This window comes from Juglans microcarpa x Juglans regia, chromosome 6D (assembly GCF_004785595.1).
Source record: "Juglans microcarpa x Juglans regia isolate MS1-56 chromosome 6D, Jm3101_v1.0, whole genome shotgun sequence".
NCBI lineage: Eukaryota > Viridiplantae > Streptophyta > Magnoliopsida > Fagales > Juglandaceae > Juglans > Juglans microcarpa x Juglans regia.
In genome coordinates this window covers 31288943-31304700 of record NC_054604.1, presented here as the reverse complement: position 1 = coordinate 31304700, position 15758 = coordinate 31288943, and the positions used below count along the sequence as shown (strand labels likewise).

The 15758-nt window shown below is 35.7% G+C and overlaps 3 protein-coding genes across 3 annotated transcripts; 2 read left to right on the top strand and 1 right to left on the bottom strand.

Moving 5' to 3' along the window:
• Positions 1 to 753: 753 nt before the first annotated feature.
• LOC121234978 (probable phospholipid hydroperoxide glutathione peroxidase) lies at positions 754 to 4045 on the top strand. Its single transcript, XM_041131150.1, has 6 exons — positions 754 to 1031; positions 1645 to 1721; positions 2128 to 2189; positions 2467 to 2585; positions 3478 to 3645; positions 3748 to 4045. Exons 1-6 carry the CDS (start codon positions 774 to 776, stop codon positions 3778 to 3780), a joined length of 717 nt encoding a protein of 238 aa, XP_040987084.1. The 5' UTR covers positions 754 to 773; the 3' UTR covers positions 3781 to 4045.
• Positions 4046 to 5879: 1834 nt separating this feature from the next.
• LOC121236094 (probable glutathione peroxidase 8) lies at positions 5880 to 8859 on the top strand. Its single transcript, XM_041132589.1, has 6 exons — positions 5880 to 6071; positions 6877 to 6953; positions 7154 to 7215; positions 7637 to 7755; positions 8317 to 8484; positions 8626 to 8859. Exons 1-6 carry the CDS (start codon positions 6018 to 6020, stop codon positions 8659 to 8661), a joined length of 516 nt encoding a protein of 171 aa, XP_040988523.1. The 5' UTR covers positions 5880 to 6017; the 3' UTR covers positions 8662 to 8859.
• Positions 8860 to 9463: 604 nt separating this feature from the next.
• Positions 9464 to 14635, bottom strand: LOC121235291 (AT-hook motif nuclear-localized protein 5-like). Its single transcript, XM_041131624.1, has 5 exons — positions 13528 to 14635; positions 12901 to 12968; positions 11895 to 12026; positions 10231 to 10389; positions 9464 to 9873 (listed from the first exon to the last, which is right to left on the bottom strand). Exons 1-5 carry the CDS (start codon positions 13973 to 13975, stop codon positions 9646 to 9648), a joined length of 1035 nt encoding a protein of 344 aa, XP_040987558.1. The 5' UTR covers positions 13976 to 14635; the 3' UTR covers positions 9464 to 9645.
• Between the last annotated feature and the right edge of the window lie 1123 nt (positions 14636 to 15758).

Sequence of the window (15758 nt, the reverse complement as noted above, 5' to 3'; positions counted from 1 at the left end):
CTTAAATATTTTAAAAAAATCACATTATTAAAAAATATTTCATTAATTACTAAATAAATAAAAAACGGGGACGGACCACCTCTCGGTGGCCAAGCATTTTCCGATTACTTTTAAAAGTCCCCCTTTCACATTGCATTCCACATTTCACACCATGGATAATGCTAATATGTTTTTTTATTTTGTTATTTTATTTTCACCACTTATATATTTATTTATTTATTAATTTTTTTTAATAATTAAGGAAATAACTATTCATGCATTAGTATTTTTTCTATTTTTTAAATTTTTTTAAATATATTTAAAATAAAAAGCAAGTATATATATATATAATTTAAAAAATGTTTGTTGCAAGCGTTTGATACAAACGGAATGCAAACGTGATTGATGTGAAGATATTCGATTGGAGAAACTAAGCTGATGAGAGAGATAAGAGAGATCAAACTGATGAGAGGGAGAGATTGAACTGCTAAAATTAATAAGAGAGAGATCAAACTAATAAAAAAAAGACGATGAAAGAAAAAACGTGTCACAGACGATTGCACGCAGATTATATCTGCCAACGGTAGATAAAAGAACCGATATAATTTATACCAGGAGAGAAACAGTGGGCACATACTAACAAAAAGCGGCAGAGTAGCGCCAAAGGCCAATACTGATCACAACTTCCACACGTTTAGACGTTCAAAACCGTCCACGTGTATCCGTTAGATCCACAAATCTTTCTTCATAACCCTCGAGGTTGACCCAAGGTACGCACCAAGCTATATAGCTCGATGCTCCGGTCCGGTCCTCACATTCTCCTCCGTAAAAACCATTTCTTGGGACCCGTAGCTGCGTCCTTTCTCTTGTCAAGGCAGATCTTATCCAATAAAAAGCAAACCCTTTTGTGCTCTTCGCAGGTTTCTCTAGTTTCTTTGTTGTCTCCGTCAATCAAGACCGGTTTATTGGGGCAAGTGTTGTGTAATTTGCATTCGGTTCGTGCAATGGCTAGCCAATCCCAGAACAGCACAGTCCACGATTTCACCGTCAAGGTTAGTTTCTCTGTTTTTTTGGAAGTTCTTTACTTTGTCAACTTCGTAGATGCTTGGCTTTTTTCTATGGGTTTTGTTTTTATTTGGTTGGTATATTTCGTTTTGGCAAGAAAAGGTTTCGATTCTATACGTTCATTCAACAGTAAGCTGCTTGAGTGGTGGGAAACTGAATGATATTGATATTGAAATTTAGTTAGTGCTTTACTGCCGAAGTAACCGTTTGTTTGGATGCCGAGAAAAACGATATGAAAATAATAATCAAAGTTACAACCAAAAAGCTGTGATTTTAGGTAGGGTTTCCTTTCGGTTCGCATGTGTTTGCTTGGTAATTGTGATAGTTTCTTTAAATGTCGCAACTAAATGTCATATGCGCCGGACTAGTCACTAGAATGTATACCTCTTTCTGCATAAGTGCAAGACGGAGTACTGATGGCTGTATCTTTATTCTTTAAGTCAGGAGCCTTAGCTAATTTAGCGTCCTAACTCCGAAGGAATAGTCACGTTTGTCTCGACGTGGTTATCTTCCTTGGGATCAGTTTGTGTCTTAGGTGAATATATTCATAATTTGCCACTACCCAACTCCGTTCATCTTAGTCTGCTTTCATGCTTGCAGGATGCTAGGGGAAACGATGTTGATCTCAGCCAGTATAAGGGGAAGACCCTCTTGATCGTCAATGTCGCATCCCAATGGTATGCTTTAGCTTTTCGTATTTTCTTTTTCTTTTTAGACCAGTTAGTAAAGATGGCTTGAATCTGTTTGGAGACTAAACATTGGATGATAATATCCGGATCTGAGTAAAATCAGCCAGTATGTGAATTATGCTCCTCGACATCCTCATGGCACAACAAAATTTTTAAAGGAATCGAGATTTATATACACGTATATTCACTTCGAAATATCCAAATTCCAAGTGGATGCAGCAATAATTTTCTTAAACCAGCACCGGTTACAAAAGAGGATCTAAATATTTTGTTCTCAAGTGAGGAGCAGTGATGAACCCCCTTTGAAAGATAGTCCCACCCCCTCCCCGGTTCTTGTTATTTAGTTGCAATACTTGATGAGATGATTTAGTTCTAACGTTCACTTTTGATGCAGTGGCTTGACTAATTCTAACTATACTGAGTTGGGTCAGTTGTACGAGAAATACAAAGATCAAGGTTTGCTATTATTTTGTTCTCTCTTATTTCATTTGTTTTGATTCGCTCAGTTTTTTTTTTTGTTTTTTTTTTTTTTTTTGTTTTTTTTGAAATTTTGGAATTTTTCTTCAGTGGTGTAATATCACGCCCATCCTAATCAACAAGAATAGAAAAAGGGTGAAAATTTGTGTTATATGAACTCTTTCTCTGGACTCATGTTTTGCTCATCTAGATGTGATTTTTCCTCCTCCCTTTTTATTTTGGTTGCTTGAGCAAACTTGCTTCTGCCCTGGTTCAGGATTGGAGATTTTGGCATTCCCATGCAATCAGTTTGGAGCTCAGGAGCCAGGGAACAACGAACAGATCTTAGAGTTTGCTTGCACTCGTTTCAAGGCAGAGTACCCTATATTTGATAAGGTAGGACCTACATAAAAGTTCCATGTTTTCCTATTTATACCCTCGTGACTCAAACTTAAATATAGCTCTAGAGACTTTGGTTATCTTTGATTCTGGATAACTACACAGAAAAGGAGCTAAATAAAGCTGGATTAATTTGACATACAGCTTTTTAGTTTGAACGATTAATTGTAAAGGAACAGGATGCAAACAGAATAATTTCTGAAACTTCGACAAATAAGCAGGTTCTTTCTGGGTGACCAAATTTTGCCAATGAGCTTGGGAAAGAGTTCAGGCTATTAATTTAGGATTTTTATTTCACTTGTAAGAATTTCTTGCATGTGTTCCTTCTTTTTGTTATACAAAAATTCTTTAGATCTCTATTGTCATTCTGAATCTGTTGTATGGCAGTTGTTGGATAATGTCCTCGGATGATGTCATCCAGCAACTCCTTATGCCCTTTATATATTCTGAACCTGAGTCATATAAGTGGATATATGTAGCCAGATTGCTTAATCAGGATGAGATTTTCTATTAGTCAGCCTTTTAGGCAGTTTAGTAGGCAAACTGTTAAGGACAGTTCTAGATCATATTGAGGTCAAACTATTATGGGTTAGCGAGCTTTCATGTTAATGACTCGCTCCTTATGATAACTAAAATCCTAAACGCTGGTATTGGTTGTTGAAAGGTCAGTTGGGGTGGACAAAATCAATACAAATCTTACATTATGTCCTGTGCATTTGTGGGTAGACATGAGAGATTGAGAATTTGAAGGTAGCAGTTGTATTAGGAATCATTGTATGATTGTGCAAGACAGATTCAATTCATTCATTTGCTTCTTGGGTTTATGCCTTTTTTCTCCTAATCTTAGTTGGAGTAATGCCTGATGAAACTTCATTTCGTGCACTGTAAGGTGGATGTGAATGGTAAAGATGCTGCTCCGTTGTACAAGTTCTTGAAGTCTAGCAAAGGTGGCCTATTTGGAGACAATATAAAGTGGAATTTTTCGAAATTCCTGGTTGATAAAGATGGGAATGTTGTTGACCGTTATGCCCCCACAACTTCCCCTCTCAGCATTGAGGTAAGCCAATCCAATCCATGTTAGTACATTCATTTTCATTCTACTAAATGGCTCACCTGGTTTAGATTTTTGTAATTTTGGTTCCTCTTGCCTTTATTGCAGAAAGATGTAAAGAAGCTGTTGGGGACTGCTTGAGTGCTGCGAACTGCTTCCTCAACTCTTAGTAGATAAACGCTTCTAGCCTTCTACTGCTATGAATAAGAATAAACATCATAATGTGAATCTTTCCTAATGTCTCTCCTTACTACTGGATATTTGCTAAAGTTGCTTTTGTTTATGTATAAATAAAAAGCCATATCTGCCATAGAAAAAATGAAGCCATAGCTTGTTCTGTAACTGAAATTTTACTGAAAGTATACACTGTCTTTAGTGATATAAATCAGAGCATGTTGAAGCCTAATAGGCAGTTGCTTTCTTCTATAACATGTCAATTCAACTGCTTGAGCCATGTCTAAGATTGGAGTGATGTAAAGTACGTACGTTTTTGTAACCTGTATTTCTGGGTTAAGGAAACTAGAAAGAAAGCCATGGATTAGGCCGGGGCGAATGCTTCTTTTGAGGAGTACCAACTCGACGGATATACGTTGTGATTCAACCTTCTTATGCTGGATATCGATCACCCTACCACCAAGTGATTGGTCGGGAAGGGGCTCCGACCCTTGGTTGACGGTCGGAGTCATCGCTGGAGGGGTGGAGGCCCCTTTTGGAGGATGTCCACCACAGAGTGGTGGGGTTATCGGTGGTGGATGGATGATCTAGTCTTCTAGAGACAAAATGTTTGTTTTGAACAAGAAATAATACTCCAAACGTTAAAAAGTCGTACTGGTACAAGTTTGAAGTATAGAGTCGAGTGGTGACAGTGATACTTTTACTTATAAGATTTATTTTATTAATTTTTTTTTTTAAATTCCAATTTTAAATTTTAAATGTTATGATTTTTATCATATCAACAACTACATACGAAAAAATAAACTTTTTTTTAAGTATATTTAACATTTTATGGCACTCGATTTTTTTTTTTAATTTTATAATTAAGGAAATATTTTTTTAATAATGTTGTTAATTTTTATTTTAAATATTTAAAATAATAAAAAAAAATACATTAAAAAAAATGCACGTATCGGATTCCTCGTTAGCTGTATTGGTTAAGCTTGTCTCTTCATGTCTTTAATTTTAACTTTTATTTTTTAAATTACGATTTAATTTTTTTATTCAAGGCGTGCAAGTTTGAGTAAGCTAGGCGCAGATGTCCGTGCGTTCGGTATTTTGGAAAGGAAAATGCTAGACCTCCTGCTGGGGTTTAGCAATATATTTTAATGTGTTTTTTTAAGTTATTATTTTATATAATTTTTTTTTTATAATTTTAAATATTTAAAAAAAAATCATAATATTATTAAAAAATATTTTCTTAATCATGAAGTACTTCGTGATTAATGAAGTATTTTTTAATGATTTTTTTTTTTTTACTTTCTGATTAAGAAAGTATTTTTATAATAACGTTCTAAATTTATTTTATTTTTTTTAAATATTTAAAAATATTTATATAAAAAATTACTTTAAAAAAAACACATGAAATAATACCACACTCCCAGTGAAAGCCTCCAGCAGAGATTGTAGCATGATCCTTTTGGAAAAAAGAAAGAATAATGATATAATGACGCTTCATTTTATTTATTTATTTTTTTTTTAGATAAAAGATCACTGGTCGATTTAATATTTTTTTATTTATTAATTAAGTAAGTGATTATTAATATATTAATGTAGTTTTTATTTTTTAAAAATATTTAAATATGCTAAAAATGTATAAATAAATAAAATTTATATTAATGAGCACGCCAGCGATCAAAGCTAGACGACACATTAGCATTATCTTAAAAAATAAAATTCTAGAAAAAAACTTGTAAAAAAAAAGTTATATGATTAGAATAGTACTACATAGATTTATAATTTGAGTAGTGTTTTATATATTTATAATTTTATGTATAATATTTATTTTATTAGTTTTATTTTAAAATTTAAATTTTTAATTTTTAACATATTAATAGTTGATATATAGAGAAGTTTTTTTGTAAATTTCTTTTTAACTATAATTAACATTTTTTATAATTTTACTTACATTTTATATACAAAATTCATTTTCATAATTTTAACGCAGTTATATGACACGTCAGCCCATGTCATAACGTAAATAAAAGTTATATTTTCAAAAGCAAAGAAAAGGAGAGAAAAATATTCAGACGTGTAAGAGCATCGCTTGAAAAGTCAAAAAGCACAACACTTCGTCTCTTTCTGCTACCTCCAACTGTTACTGCGAATCTGCGACTGTGCTTCTATTGTCATTTGTGCTCTTCTACTGCCGCCCAGATTATAGGATGGCAAGCCAACCCACAAAGGAGCCCCAATCGATCTACGAATTCACTATCAAGGTCGTCTCTTGCATCAAAGCGTTGGCCTTTTATGATAAGTTGACTTATAAAGATTTTGCTTTCATCATTTTACCTGGGTTTCTCTAGAATAAAAGCGCTTTCTTTACATGGGTATTCTTTTTTTCTAGACTTGGGACTTCATAGGGATCATACAGTTTATAATAGTCGATTAGTCAAGTCGAAAGTACTGAAAGAAGTGTTACAGGTCTCAGAGACATTATAGAAGTGTTATATATATGGTCTCAGGGGCATTATTACCAACCCAATGAAGGATTTCGGATCTTGTCTGTTGGAATTATTTCTCATGTGCAGGCAAAAATTCTCTTGTTTTGGTGCTGTGGAACACTAAAGAGTAAATTAGAGAACTCGGATTTCGTCTGAAATTTAAGACGAATTGGAAGTCGAGGTTCATTTAGAGCGCTTCAATATCTTGGGTTATAGCCATATGTCTTTGGATTACATAGAATGTGTGGAAACGGATGCAACTGAGGGGATGAAAATATGACTCTTAAGAAGAAGAGAGAGAGAGAGAGAGAGAGAGAGAGAGAGAGAGAGAGAGAGAGGAGGTTAAGATGGTTTCCTTCTGCTCAAATAGAGAGCATGGTAATTAAATTATTTCCATTATTGTGCCTTCGGGTAAAGCCTCTAAGCGCCACGTATTGTAGTTAAATGATATAGGACATATGCACCTAGTGTATCACGCTAAATGCCTCATTAGCATACAAGAAGATGTTGAAGAAATCAATTCTGTTTGTTATTTCATGAGGTTAGCTATTTGTATGCTAATGTTTCTTCTCACTTTCAGGATGCTAAGGGAAGTGATGTTGATCTTCGCACTTACAAGGGAAAGGTTCTACTGATCGTCAATGTTGCTTCCAAATGGTATTCTGTATTTGCTTCATTTAAACCTAAACGTGTTATATTAAAGTGTTACAGTTAAATTTAGCTGTTTTTTTTTTTTAATCAAAAGATAAGGCTCATTTTCTTCCTTATAATTTTTTCCTTTGTATGCAAAGCATCCTCAATCTCATTACTGCGGAGTGAGAAATATTTATACGTTGTTTATTTGTTGATTCTTGCAGTGGCATGACCAACTCAAATTACATAGAGTTGAATCAACTGTATGAAAAGTATAAAGATCAAGGTTTGCACTTCGATTCTTCTTGTAATTGCAATGTCCTTTCATGTCAGTCAGTTCGACAATCCTTAATTTTCAAAATGGTAAAGGGGAAAAAAAACACTGTTGGGCTGAATTTTACAAATATACTTTTCATACATATGGTTCCCATGTCCTTATCTCTTCCTCGTTATCTGTGAGCAGATTCAAGTTCACAATGTGTAGATCAAGCTTGCTCTGCTAATTTTTCTTAATTCATTTTGAATGTCTCCACATGTCACTTAAGCCAGCCTGTAGAATATCAGGAAGTCAAGGATACCCTCAGTGATCACGAGTTCAACCTTTTCCCATCATACAAGCATTAAGACTAGTTTGAGAGCTCATCATGACCTTTTTTGTTCAAAATATTGTTTATTTATTTTGTACAATGTCTTGGGGTTTGATGCAGGCTTGGAGGTTCTGGCATTTCCATGCAATCAGTTCGGCGAGGAGGAACCAGGGAGTAATGATCAGATTACGGACTTTGTCTGCACTCGCTTCAAATCGGAGTTTCCTATCTTTGACAAGGTAGATCTGAGAAAAGTATAATTTTGTTGCATTTATACTCACAGCCACCTCTGAATCACATTTATCGGGCTACTACAGTGTAGTAAATATTATTCTTTTCTTGTACAATTCGAAAGTTCTTTTGAACGGTTGTGGTTGATGGGACAGGTAGAAAATGCCTATTTGCATGCTGTTCCTAATGCACTGGCAGACCCTTGTCCATCAATTTCCTTGTCTTCCCTCCCATTCCAATCAATTAAATAGTGGGCCACAGCATGTTTGGTATGCCTATGAAAGAAGTTCATTTACATCCAGATGGGAAATGCATAAAGAATAAGTTCATTTCTCCTCCCAGTTAAAAAGGAAAAAAATGATACGGACATAGTCACTGCACAATTCCTACACTTGTTTATGCCCCAAGTTTCATGAATTTTATATGCCTTAGCTTAAATCTAATTGTGCTATCAGTAACAACTAAGTAATTCTTTGAACTGTAACACAGTCGAAACAAATTACATGATTTTCTACTCTTGCCCGCATCTATTCCTGTAAGGTCATAAGGTACTCTGATACTTGTTTTAGATTGAAGTGAATGGTGCGAATGCTGCTCCAGTGTACAAGTTCTTGAAGTCGGGCAAATGGGGAATATTCGGGGATGATATCCAATGGAACTTTGCCAAGTTTCTGGTCGACAAGGATGGGCATGTTGCCGATCGTTATTATCCCACAACTGCTCCTCTTAGCCTTGAGGTAAAACACAAGCTTTTCAATTTCATTTCATTCTCAAAGTTCAGTTGGCTTATTCCATCTAGATGTTCTTTTATAGCAAGAGATCATTGTTTACTTGATCAAAGTTATTGTAATTCTCCTGACTTTGAACATCTAATGCAGCGTGACATCAAGAAGCTGTTGGGAGTGAATGAATAATGCCATAGCTTGGGCAAGGGTATAGGCATGGGAGGAAGGGGCATTCTAATTTTGAAGCGTTTGAATGCGAGCAGTGAGCTTGCCTTTTGTGTTTTACCGACTCCTAAAAGTTGCACTGGATGGTATTGTGTATGAATGTGAATGTGATTGCATTTCTTCCTCCATATGCGATAGTTAATGAAGGTTTAAGTTGTTGCACTTTTTAGCTTTCTCCACGCCTTGTCATTGGGCATTGTCGATCTGAGAGATGTGGTGTTTTAAGATGGGGTGTTTTAGCAGGTGCGCGTGTATTTGTTTTAGGAATTAATATATCCACCAGTTACACTTCACTATCTCACACCCTACACTTTATTAAAAAAAAAAAAAAAAAAAAGACTCAAGTGTGGGATGTGAGGAAGCATAGTAGCTAGCGTATAGCAAAACCTTTATTTTATTGACTTGATCGCAGTAAACGACTTACATGCCTCAACTTAGAATTATTTAACAAAGTTTGCATTATTTCAGGAGTGAAATCAAGTTGAATAATTGAACAATCCTCCTAGAATGGAACACTGGTAGGGTACAAACTAAGTGCACCACTTGATCGAAATTGCATATGCTAACTTAGCAGATGCTTTGTTTGAGGGGAAAAAAGGCGTCAAAATGTTTTTCTTCATTTTTTTTTTACTTAAAAGAATCCATTTTCCTACCATCTGCCAAGTCAAACATGCATCAGGTTTTTTGTATAAATCGCATTTAATTCTATGAGCGTGGACATCCCTAGGAGTCCCCCACGCAAAAATCTAACACCCAATTCTCCAAATATCATCAACTTATCAGTAAGATTGTTTCCTGAGAATCTTGAAATTATGGCTTTGTTACAGAACAAGTTAGAACAGACCTGTCATCCTACGGTCCAGCAAACAAGTTACAATTCCCTTGGATTCAGTTCATGTACAACAACACATATATACAAATTTGCGATGTGTCTGTTGCAACGAATGTTCATCCACGTGTCAAGTCAATACCAGTATGCTGGTTTCGCATTTCCAGCGGCCGTGAAACAGGCCAAATGCCTGTCATAGAGGGACTGTAATTTTGTGTGGGTGAAGCACTGGTTTGTGTAGCTAACTTGTCGCTGCGCTGAGCTTCAGAAACCTTATTAGCTTTGGCACCAGCCACTTGTTTGGTCTTGGTCTTAGAACTTCCATATACAAAACTGCACACTACCACCTGCAACATATTTAGCATGTATTAGGCTCCCAAGACAAATGAAGTCCCACCCACCCACCAGCCACTTGTAAATGTTCCACCAACCCACATGCATACAGATTCACAGATAAACACCAGACTTACCAACGTTAAACCACACAATCCAGTCCCCACCAAACAAGCATATTAAATGCCCTCTCTCTCTCTCTCTCTCTCTCTCTCTCTCTCTCTCTCTAACAAAAGACCTGCCTATGCATGGAATACTCATATTTTGCGCCACACAAAAATTTCATCCTTAAACAAGTCCACAAGCATGCACGTAAAATGACATCACTAGCAGGACAAGAAAGATATAGTCTGGGAAATCCAGAAAAATACCTGAACTGGGCTTGCAGCAATAAGCATTGCAATGCTGCCCCCAATAACGTGACCATCAGGACTTGAAAGGGAAACACTTATACCACCTGTCCGATTGCGAGGGCCGCCATCTTCTGCAACCAAGTAAGAACCAGACAAGCACAGTATCTGGAAACGGCCCTATGAAAGCGAAAAACAAAACAATTTTCCTCAAGCATTCAAAAAATTATATATAGAAAAATGACGGCAAGAGACATAAGCCTGATAATAAAATAGGTAAAAAAAACCCAAAAGCTGCAAAACCTATGAAAAGTAGCAGAATAGAGGAATACAACAAGTACATGGTGTGTGTTGGCGCCGGGGGGAGGGGGGGGGGGGGTTTCAAATAGCTCGAAGTTGTCTCTATGGATAATGTTGCATAAAAGTACCCAAGTCCGTGAAAATGGTTGGCACAATATTACATAACCATAACCCTGCTTTGAAAATGGCCATCCACTATGCTCAGATTTAATAGTTGAAGACATCATTGGTTGGTGCAGGCCTCACATAGTCCTACGTTGAGCTTGAGGTGAATGCTAATCCAACCTTAGCATGCTAGCTTCGTCTCCTTTTCATAAATGGCACCAATCAGTTCACCAGTATGTCTAATTCCATGTTCTTGTTTTGAAGTTGACATGCTCTGAGTTTCAACATCCAATGTCAATCACTTCAATCTCAAAGCTGCGCCTATTAAGGCCTTTTTTTATCTCTCTATTCACTAAATTAATCCAAGTCCAACACAAGCTGCATAATTCACCATGACCACTGCCATTGTAGACATGTCACTACCTCTGTTTCTGAGTTTCACTATGCTCATCAAAAGCAGCAATCATAAGAGATCTTATACATCATCGTGAACTAGGATCTCCTTACAACCATTTCTGTGACTTGTGGAACAAGCCATAATGTCCAAACACCCAATTTCTCCATACCAATAACAAAATACTGCTAGAGGGAGACATTATTGAACTCGAACCTACCAGCATATTCCTAGTACCAGCCATACCACTTTAGCATGAGCTCCGTATTTCAGAACCCACCATTCTGCTTCTATCACCTACCTGCCCCTTGCTTGAGGCCTTCTCTATTTCATTTAACCACGAAGTTCATCCATTGAAAGCTAAACCACTGCTATCTGAAAACTACAATATAGCTCATTGCATATGCACAGCCCGAAGTCATAATCCCCAATCTTAGCCTATAATGACTAGTTCTGACTGGACCCCAAAGCTGTTGTGGTAAGTAGATAATGAATACACTGCTGCTCTCATTTCTCTTTCATCGGTAATAATCAAGCATAAATGTCCTATTCTACAGCATTTATATACTAAATGTATTCACTTTGAAAAGCACTATTCTATATATCAACAAAAAGAAATTACGAGAGCAGGAAACAGTGTGCAATTGGAAGTAGTAGACAAATCAAGTTATACTGAATATTTGAGGTCTTATTTGGCTCTGCATGAAATGGCCTTGAACACGAAAAGAACATTCCAAACCTTTATACCTCAATCTCTGAACTAAAATTCTCAAGATATCAACAAAGTCTGACTGAGAAGGGAAGACATCATGATGGAATACTTAATTCTGTGAATGTGTGTGTGTATTGAGAGAGGGAAAGATAGACTATAGTTGAATCCTTCAACCTCATATGTGACACTGACACCAGTAGATGCAGGTTGCCGTAGTGTTACTGAAGAAACAGTACCACTGCCTGACAAGATGCACACAGCCCTTGGCCTCTGTTGTGAAAATGACAATATGTTTGCGACAATGTCCTGCAAAAAAAAAAATTACTTATAATCGAAAAAAATACTTGCCAATCAAAAAGAATACTTATAAAAACAAACCGTCCTGCAAAGAAAAAGATAAGACAATTACCCTAATAGTTAAAGATTAGATTTAACATGCCTCTGAGCAATAACTGTGAGGTGCTACCAAACAATAGAATCACCATATAGGCCTTTACTTAAGAGTCTAAGATACATGTTTAATAAAGGAACATTAAACAGGACTGAAACACTTTTTTTTATCAGTAAGGACTTGAAACACATGTAAATGTGCGTTTGCAGCAGATCGATATGTACATATGCGTATATATCTTACTTGTCTATTTTTTAAGGCATCCTAATGATAAATCTACATTTCCGTCAATAAACTTGTGTGACTACCTCACCTATTCTGAATCTATTTCGAACAAATCTATGCAGCTTTTATGTCGAAACACGAAAAGGATCATACTTTATTCACCATAATATCACCTCCATTTCCAATTATCATCTATGTACAAGAAGACCTTTGGAATCTATTACCATCCATACAAAAGCAATATGAACATGAACTTCAATGCTCTACCAAGTTGTAGAAGGAAACCATTTCAGGGCTTGTAAAGCAATTTCTGTTTTCATCCCTGGAATCATTCAGGGCTTGTGGAGCCAATTTACTGGGATAAGTATTGGTCATATTGGGCTGAGGCAAGTGTGTACAGGAAAGTCTGTTGAAATGGAATATATCTCAGCAACCAAGACAATAAAACAGACACTTGTGGACATAAAGGACTCAAACGTCTTAAGGTCCTCAGAAAAGAAATTGGAGAACCCATTGCGTGTTCATATTTTATATGGCTAAGAAATTGTAAGGGACATAACCTACCTCCCCAACACCAATGGTGATAACATGTGGAGCAAAAGCCAGTCCAGCTGAACTGTTCATCCATTCACCTAGCAAACAAGCAAAACGTATTGAAAAAGAATCCACAGACCTTAATGTACATGCCAAAAGCCTGTAAAAAAAATTTCTATTACAAGTCATTTTCAGTTATATAATGACTCCCAAGAAAGGGAGCTAGAAGCCACTGCCAGGGCCTCTTCTTTCAGCAATAGTTACCTTAATCTCATAACTTCTAGGCATGTTTAGGAAATTTTCTTTTTAATTAGGTGTTATTTGTTAATGTGGAAATCAAGGACGTTGCTCGCGATTTCCAATTCATATTGATAATTTCAGAAATAAACAAAACCAGCATGTGCTAATAAAAAAAATTCAAAGATGCCCGTAATAACAAAGATACCATGGGATTTCTTGAAAACCATGTTAAGTGCCACAATTATTTCGTATTAAAACCCAATTTTTTTCCACATCTTTTTTGAAGGGGACACCGAAAAATCAAATAGGTCCATAAGCCTATATAACTGGGAGGCAATGCTTATTTGTAGAAGGTGTATATAAATAAACATATCATAATAAAATGAATATCAATCCAATTTAACACGGAAAAATTACCAAGAGTAGCTAGTTGCTGCTTCCTCCCGCTCCCAGGTGGCCGCCCCCTAGCCCGCTTCGGGGTCAGCATGTTCGAACCTGGTGTAGCATTAGGAGTACCAGACATAGAAGACAGCCGCAAAGAGACTGAACCATCAGGACCGTATTTCCTGGGCCTCCCTCTTTTCTTCTTTACAGGCTCACCGGATGGAACTCCAGTAGGGACTCCTATGCTAATGCCACCATGAGTGAAATTTGCATGCGGCGGCTCCACTGAAAATGTTGGTCTAATCAAGCTGCTCCGGACATTGGACTGAGCCTGAATACCCGGGTTCGACACGGTTCTCAAGCCAGGTGGTGTTTGTAACAACCCGGACTGTGTCCCAGACACAGAACCACCGACTCCACCTCTATGTATGTAATATGAAGCTGAGCCACCAGACAAGGCCATTGCTTCTCTCCCATCCATGCATTTACTGATTGATTTGTTACCCAGACAATTTATTTTTGGTGCCTAAAGATTGCAACTTTAAACCCCTCGAACCACAAACCTTTAACTAAACCAGAGATTCCTAAATTACAACAAAAAATTGAGCATAAATAGAGATCTCAAAGCAGAGGGTTTTACAAGGGTTTTTCTTGGAATGGGGAAAATCCAAGAACCCAACAAAATTTTCGACCTTTACCCACAACAAACAGAGAGAAAGTGATGTTGAAAGCTGAAGGAGTTGCACCTTAGAAACCTAAAACAGGACTTATTCATAAGAAATGTAGAAAAATCAGAAGCTCACAGAGCTACAGACACTTGTGTCCAAGAAGCTGGCAGGTCCTGGATCATGACTAAACACAACGGCAATAATGACAACCCTGTTTTCAAATGAAACCTAGGGTTTTGACAGGCAAATGCAGGTGGAAAAGAATAGAGAAAAAGACAAGGAGGGGAGCTTGGGGAGGAAAAAAATGATTTGAAATATTAGCTTTTGAATTAAAGGGGTCTGTCATGGGTGTGTGTGTGTGTGTGAACGGTGTAGTGTGAAGAAGTAAAGAGTAAAGAGCTTTTGCTTTCTTTATTGTATTCAAGTCTTGAGGAGAAGGGTAGGGTCCAGTATCTCTGACCATAAGAATGGAAAGAGTCCGAATGACTTTGGTATTCGGGGACAGTGTGCTGCCCTAATGAAAGTACTAGATGTCCTTATCAGGTTGCTATTACTTAAAGGACAGTGAGCCTCTTTCCTCTTCTCCTCTCTCTCGAAGTCTTTGGCACTCCATTGATGGTACTTGTTTGTTTCTCTCTTTTTAGTACGTTAGAATTTTAGTGAAAATCAAATAGCTCATAATAAAAAGAATTTATAAAAATAAATTAATAAATATAATATGTTATATTTATCTTATAATAAAAATAATTTTACAATTTGACGTACCACATCAAATCATGTCAGTTTATAAATATATTTTTATAAAATTTCTATGTAGCTAAAACATTTTTTAAAATCAAATTATGGTATTGAGAGGGTCTTAAAGATACCAAAATGCTAAATTTATAAATTTATTTCAAATTGAGGATAAGTATATAAAGTTAAAATTATTTTACTGAAGCGACGGGATTGCATTGATTAATTATAAAATATGTTGTAAAATAATTATAAGTATATCACTGCACATAATAATGATACATGAAGATATCTTAAAAATATAAGCTAAATCACATAACAAACCAAGTTAACCAAGTCTATATTATTAGTTTATCATTACTCTATGAAATTTAGGCTGTTTGGATACAGATCAAACGATTTTATCTTATTTCATCTCATCATTATAATTTTCTCAAATTATCATACAAAATATAATAAATAATTTAATTTTTTCAAATCTTAAAATAATAATAATATTAAAAATTATATTATAATAATATTTTATTTAACTTTTAATTTTTATTTAAATTTATCTTATCTTTTCGTACCATCCAAACAGGTCTTATAGTAAAGACCAGAGCCCAAGCTAATTGCATTGACGCCTCTACATTACTCGGCAGTACGGTAGGTCAAGTTGGGGCCCTTTATAATGATATATATATATATATAATAACAAAATTAATTGTAAAATCAATATATGCATTTTAACTTTTTTACAAAGGTAGTGGTAGGTTAGTATCTTATTATTATTCATTTATTATTTACATGTATTTGAAATTTTTTTATTATTTTTGTAAGTATTTTTTTAACATTCTTAATTATTAAAAAAATATATAATTT

Coding starts and splice junctions, on each gene's coding strand:
- LOC121234978 (XM_041131150.1), top strand. CDS start 774: ATGCTCCGGTCCGGTCCTCACATTCTCCTCCGTAAAAACCATTTCTTG. Junction 1,722..2,127: donor GTCAATGTCGCATCCCAATG/GTATGCTTTAGC, acceptor CTTTTGATGCAG/TGGCTTGACTAATTCTAACT. Junction 2,586..3,477: donor AGTACCCTATATTTGATAAG/GTAGGACCTACA, acceptor GTGCACTGTAAG/GTGGATGTGAATGGTAAAGA.
- LOC121236094 (XM_041132589.1), top strand. CDS start 6,018: ATGGCAAGCCAACCCACAAAGGAGCCCCAATCGATCTACGAATTCACT. Junction 7,216..7,636: donor TGAAAAGTATAAAGATCAAG/GTTTGCACTTCG, acceptor GGTTTGATGCAG/GCTTGGAGGTTCTGGCATTT. Junction 7,756..8,316: donor AGTTTCCTATCTTTGACAAG/GTAGATCTGAGA, acceptor TACTTGTTTTAG/ATTGAAGTGAATGGTGCGAA.
- LOC121235291 (XM_041131624.1), bottom strand. CDS start 13,975: ATGGATGGGAGAGAAGCAATGGCCTTGTCTGGTGGCTCAGCTTCATAT. Junction 12,969..13,527: donor GCAGCAACTAGCTACTCTTG/GTAATTTTTCCG, acceptor CTTGTTTGCTAG/GTGAATGGATGAACAGTTCA. Junction 10,390..11,894: donor GTGTCAGTGTCACATATGAG/GTTGAAGGATTC, acceptor TCGCTTTCATAG/GGCCGTTTCCAGATACTGTG.